The sequence below is a fragment of the Rhipicephalus sanguineus genome, chromosome 10, assembly GCF_013339695.2.
Source record: "Rhipicephalus sanguineus isolate Rsan-2018 chromosome 10, BIME_Rsan_1.4, whole genome shotgun sequence".
In the NCBI taxonomy this organism is placed as follows: domain Eukaryota; kingdom Metazoa; phylum Arthropoda; class Arachnida; order Ixodida; family Ixodidae; genus Rhipicephalus; species Rhipicephalus sanguineus.
The window spans coordinates 127,115,825-127,122,147 of record NC_051185.1 but is presented as its reverse complement, the minus strand read 5'-3'; the positions used below and the strand labels follow the sequence as shown (position 1 = coordinate 127,122,147).

At 50.3% G+C, this 6,323-nt stretch overlaps 1 protein-coding gene across 1 annotated transcript; it reads right to left on the bottom strand.

Moving 5' to 3' along the window:
• Positions 1–261: 261 nt before the first annotated feature.
• On the bottom strand, positions 262–2,542 carry LOC119406730 (uncharacterized). The gene is made up of 2 exons (XM_049420227.1): positions 2,124–2,542; positions 262–343 (listed from the first exon to the last, which is right to left on the bottom strand). The coding sequence occupies exons 1-2, from the start codon at positions 2,540–2,542 to the stop codon at positions 262–264; spliced, it is 501 nt and encodes a 166-aa protein (XP_049276184.1).
• Between the last annotated feature and the right edge of the window lie 3,781 nt (positions 2,543–6,323).

Genomic DNA, 6,323 nt, shown 5'->3' with positions numbered 1-6,323 from the left:
GTGCGCAACTTCTTTGAATTTACACGTCAGGCTGCGCACCATGAAAACGAGCGCAGAGTTAGCAGCTTCACTTCTATTAAGCGCGGCGCCGGTAATATTACCCCCTTTGTAGTCGAGGTAGGGTTTTATATGTATTTCATCTGCCATAGCTGTGACAAAGCGCTGGTCATCTTTCAGGTCAGAAATTCGTTTCGCCATATAGCTGAGGAATGTTTCGCTCTGATGCTCTTGTTGAGGACTCATACCATAAGACGAGCACACTCATTTGATTGTCATAGGATGCGGCAAGGTGATGCATCCATGGCTGCGCATGAACGCGTACGCATGGGGCGATATTGGCCTCGAGGCCCACCACTGGAAACGCCGGCGCCACCGTCGGCGTGACGTACTTGGCAGGATCACGTGGTCTCCGCGGCCGCGTCGGCTGCTTGTGGCGCACTGCCGCGTGCTTTGAAAACGAGTTTCAAGTCCCACGTGCGCTGCGGTCTGTTCAAATTCGGAAGTTTTCTCTCATTTTATACTCAATTGAAACCATTTTGATAGAGTGGCTACCTCCGAAGGCGACGAACATGGGGCTCTACCGCTCGGTGCCGCAGCGCCGCGCTTACGCAAAGGAGCCCAGTGTCAGCCTGCACTGGTAACCGCGGGACAAGAAACAGCGTGAAGCATGGGTTGTAAAGCTGAGAACCAGCAAGTAGCCATCCGCTACGAGTCTTGTGTGCAACAAGCACTTCCGCGACGAAGACTTTTGTTACTGCGTCGGGCCTGCGATGTTCGGTGAGTAGCAGACAACGCGCACTGAGACGATGGCTCGCGCGCGCTTCCCGCCGGCAAATGATGCTTATCTGCCACAGGACGGTAAAAGCGCTACATTTTACCACGTGCGATGCCATCTCAGAACCCTCCAATGCGACCTCTTGATCGTCGGCCCCGTGCTCAGCGTCCACAAAATCGGCTGCAGATGCACAAGTCATTGTTTAGATACGTTGAATTAAAAAACGCACAGGGTCCCTTATGCATTCGTTAAAGATGACTAGAAGGCGAAAGTCATCTTCTTCTTGTCAGTCGATGTACTGATTCTCCCGCGTTACTGTATTTTCTTTCTTTTCCTAGGCGTCGCATGCTACTATACATGCTCGGTCTCGTAGACTGGTTCTCCTTCCACCAGCAATCTCGAAGTGGTGAAGCTTTGGTCTATGAATTTGTTGATCACAGAGAGCGGCAAGTTCACTGGAATGCAAACGGAACGATAATTAAGGAGCATTAAAAAAGGCGTCGCATTTGCTCACGTTTTGTGTGAGCACCAAACGAAACGAATGCGCTGAATAAAGAAACAGAAGCAGCGGCATTTGCCCGCTGAGAAGACCGATCAATACGCAGTGCGAGACAACTTGTCAAATGACATTGAAACGTAGCCGAATTTAGACCGAAAAAGAAAAAAAAAAACACTGATTTGTCGGGACGGCAGATCACAAAGTTGTCATGCGCACCGAAGCCGCAGTTGTAAGGAAATTGTTTTTGAACTGCTCTGATAGCGTCCGCGCAACAGTAGTTGTTTGTTTACTCACAAATTCTCATGTTTTGCGGCCTAAAGTTCACAGCGTGGTGCCAAAACGCGCTCGTAGCAAAAGCGAAACCATCAGTACGAACATACATGCAGACGCTCACACATGTAGAGGCACCGTCAGTCGTCGCGAACCCGTGCGATCGCTGGCTTGAGGCTCCTTTCTGTTATGCTCCGTTTGGTTATACAGGCAGTCTACTTTAACGAGATATTTCACATAGTTTGCACTCAGCGAGTGACTACCTTTCACGCAAGAAGCCGGTTCAGGGGTCTCCAACGCGGTGACAGCGTGAAGCGGGTGCTCGGTTTTCTGCAAAGAGACAGTGACTGTAGACTATCTTGCGCTTTCAGTTCGTCGAAAATGATTATCTTGACAGTAAAGAACACAGTTCATTTCGAAAGTACTTACAGAAATGCCCTAGAGGGCTTCCGCGAGGTGTTTTTGTAGAGCGCCGACAGCAAAACCTATGGGGAGCGCGCCGGCGGCATCCTGCCTAGCACGCAATCGCGGCGCGTCCGATAGAGGGCGACTCCGTAACTCCTCGAGGCCAATAGTTAAAAAATGCAGCAGAACATCATGAAATCAGCAGAGTAGCGCCTGCGCTGTTTTTTCGATAGGTGCAAGGTGACTTGCTCCTTCACAAATCGAACACAGTTGGCGTCTTCTGCTTGGGATGTGCAAAGCTGATCTAGCAGTAAACAAACCGCCTCGCAAATTTCCGCGACTGAGTTGCACATCAGGTCACCGTCCCACTTCTCGATGCCTTCCAGGAGTTGCACCATACCCCTTTTACTGTTAGTGATTTCGGGAACGCAGAGATTTGCGCCTAGCTTTTTTACGGCTGTTTTCATGACGTGTAGTGGCACGCTCAAGTGTCCTTTCACGCAAACAGAGTATTTCAACCATGGCGCTTCGTCGTCGACGATGTGAATGAGAAGAAGCCTTTCATTTCTTTCGATTACATCCCAGAACTTCATCCCTTGGCTCCTCAAGTGGTTGGCAAGTTCGCTCAAACTGCTGACTTTATCCTCCTCGCGTGCTCTGATAACCGCCTCGTTCGATTCAGCGATGGCTTTCTGGAGGGCTGCATTCTATATACGCGCGCGCTTGGAGTCAGGATCTTCCCTTCTCGTGGTCTTTCTGGACATGTAGCTCGGACAATTCTGGAACTTCGACGGTACAGCGTCTGGGCGAAAGCGCACATGAGCTAGCGGCACTGTCATTGCTTGATCTGTATGCGTCGCGACTCGAATAATGTCCTCGTCCATGAAATGAAGTTCGCATACCTAGAAAAAAAATTTACCTCCAATCAGCAAACCGATGGCTACCTGTCATACAAACGTGCGGCTCATGAGCCACTTACACACGTACGTATACATAATTTGAATTAACTAACACCTAAACACGAAAAAACAAGAACTTACCCTGGAATTTTCGGTGACCGTGAGGTTTTCCCGTGGCACAGCACGAATCCAAGCGTTCCTCAGAGCTTGGTCTCTCGGGAACTTGAAGACGTGCACCTTCGTGTCCCCCGTGTAGTTACCGCGGCATCGAGGTACACAGCATTTGCACGGCATCTCGGCGTCGTCGCTTTCACATTCCTTTCACAATCAAGAAAACACGGCCAACTGAACAGCGAAGAGATGCACGTCTGTACAGACGCGCCGGGGAATGAGTTTCGGCAGAGGCGCGATGAACGCGCACCAGCGCGATCGGGACGCGTGGATGCGTCGTGTCGCCGCCTCATGCGTTCGCCCCATCTGCTGACGTAGCGCGAGTGGAAAGGGAACAGAACTAAGGCCTTCATATTTTTCTAGAGGGTGTTGCTGGTAGAAGTGAAGAGAACAAGATGACACGAGCTGTAGATGACGTAGGGGTCGAGGGTTCGGGTCTTCACTCGTTGCTTCACTACACAACATGTTCTATGTGCGAGTGAAAGTGCGCGAGGGCAGCCGGCGCTCAAGCGCAGAGGAAACGCGCCGGCCGTCGCGCGAAAGGCTCATGGGTGTCCCGGAGGGGGTGCAGCGTGTCTCCGTCAGGCCTTCAGCGGGATCGCCCTATCTTGACAAAGATCATTTGACGGCTCATATGTGCGTGCGTCGTTGTCGCCACTCAGTTTGCATTGAACAGGTAGACAGTATGAAGGTCTCTTCGCTCCCAGCAATGGCCGCGTTAATTCCTTACGCCAGAATTTTGTTGAGTTAGCCAGGTCGGATATGCTAAATGAGTTAGCTGCTAATCTTATTTCGCACAATATTCAAATTTGTTGCTATCGAAATCCTTAGTTCGCCGCCGTGGGGTCGCAGCTGTGACTTTTTTCATGACATGAAAGTGTTTTATGCCGGGGTCCACCACGGCTGCATTGCATACACTCACGTCACGCAATACCAAATTTGGTGTATTGCTACCGAAACGGCCGCGAATGCATCACGAGCGTGGCATGCAAATCAGGTCGTACATGATTTGCATGTCATGATTTTCATATCACCACCTCTCATTTACGTTCGACATACAGTCGCGCCGCGCAATACCAATTTTGGTGTATATCAAGCTAGCGAAACGGCCGCGAATGCACCATGAGCGTGGCATGTAAGTTACGCCGTACCTGACATGCATGTCATGATTTTTATGTACCACTTGCTATTCATGTTCTTCATACAGTCACATCGCGCAATACCAATTTTGGTGCATATCAATCTAGTGAAACGGCCACGAGTGCGCCATGAGCATGGCATGTAAATCATATACATCACTTGCATGTCATGATTTTCACCTTACTACCTGTCATTTACGTTCGTCATGAAGTGGTGTCGCGCAATACCAATTTTGGTGCATATCAATCTAGCGAAACGGCCACAAGTGCGCCATGAGCATGGCATGTAAATCATGTCGTACATCACTCGCATGTCCAGATTTTCACCTTACCACCTCTCATTTACGTTCGTCATAAAGTGGTGTCGCGCAATAGCAATTTTGGTGTATATCAAGCCAGCGAAACGGCCGCGAATGCACTATGAGTGTGGCATGTAAACCATGACATACATTACATGCATGGCATGGTTTTCATGTTACCACCTGTTACTCATGTTCTTCATACAGTTACATCGCACAATATCAATTTTGGTGTATGTCAATCCGGCGAAACGGCCGTGAGTGCGCCATGAACTTGGCATGTAAATCATGTGGTATACGACATGCATGTCATGATTTTCATGTTACCACGTGTCAGTTATGTTGACCACACAGTTTTCGTATAGCTGGTCGAGGTAAACAGCGCAAAAGACGAAGGCAGAGTAAAGGAGCGACACAAGGCAGGGCAAAATTGCCTCAGCCAGCAGTCAATTGCCCTCCATGACAATGAAATATCTTTTTTAGATTATTGTAACCGCTAACGTTGTTAAGATAAGTTGCCTCGTGCCACACAGAAGTGTTTCCCTTTTTCTTTTTTCCTTTTTTCCTTGCCTTGTGAGAGCATGCGCAAAAAATGTATATGTTTGGTGTTTCTTCATTAAATTTTCAGTTGAAAGTCAGCGCTCGTGTTGCGTCCCTCCTTTACTCTGTCTTCTTCTTTTGCGCTCTTTACCTCGACCAGCTATGAATTGTTACCAACTTGCCCAGTTTTCAATTCTACTCAGTTTTCGTATGTATCCATTCATTTAAACGGCCGCGAGCGCCCCGAGACCATGTCATGGAAATCATGCTGCACATGACATGCGTGTCATAATTTGTAGGTTAGGACTTGTCATTATGTTCGTCATGGACACTTGTCACGCCATACCAGTTTTGGCATATATGAAATTAACGGAACGGCCGTAAGAGCCCGAAGGCCGTGGAATGTAAATCATGCTGTTAATGACATGCAGTCATGATTTTGATGTTATGACCTGTCATTTATGTTCGTAATAAGGTCATGTTATGCCACACCAATTTTGGTATACATCTGTGGCAGCACACTGCGCACAAACCGGCGCAGCCTCCGCCTCGTCACTATCCAGCCCGGCGTGACACGGCTTCATGCTACACCACGCCTCCGATAAGGGACAGCGCCACCGCAGCGTCACCGGAGGCTTACGTCACCGACGGTGGCTTTAAAACCTAGCTGCCAAGCTTGGAAGTGATCATTCCTTCGCTACCCGACTGAGCGCAGCGTCGGTATGCTCGCCCCGCTGCTGCTACTCCGTTAATAAACAGTTGTTACGTTTTATGTTGGGATGCGTCCTTCCATAGACACGGCATCCCACATCTGGTGACCCGGAAACCGAACAAACCGCACCGCCATGGCCGACCCGGAAGCTCTCACCGCTCTGCGCCAGCAAGTGCAACAACTTCAACAGGCACTGCAGACCCAGCAACAGCAGCCTTCCCGCAGCGCCTCCACAACAGAGGCCGTGCCTGCCGGCTCCGCTGAGGACTTCAGAGCTCCCGCAGAAGGCATCCCGCACGCTGCCTCATACGACGCCTGGCGTGTCGCCGTCAAGCTTCCGCCGTTTTGGGCGGACTCGCCCGAAGTCTGGTTCGCCCAGGTCGAGGCCCAGTTCTCCCTGGCGCGCATCACGCAAGACCGCACCCGCTACGATTACGTCGTCGCCCACCTCGACGCACGTTATGCCAATGAGGTCCGCGATATTCTCGCCAACCCACCAACGGCCAACCACTACGAACACCTGAAGACTCAACTCATCCGCCGCCTGTCGCTCTCGGATGAACTGAAGGTGCGGCAACTTCAGTCCGCAGAGCTTGCCGAGCGCAAACCATCGC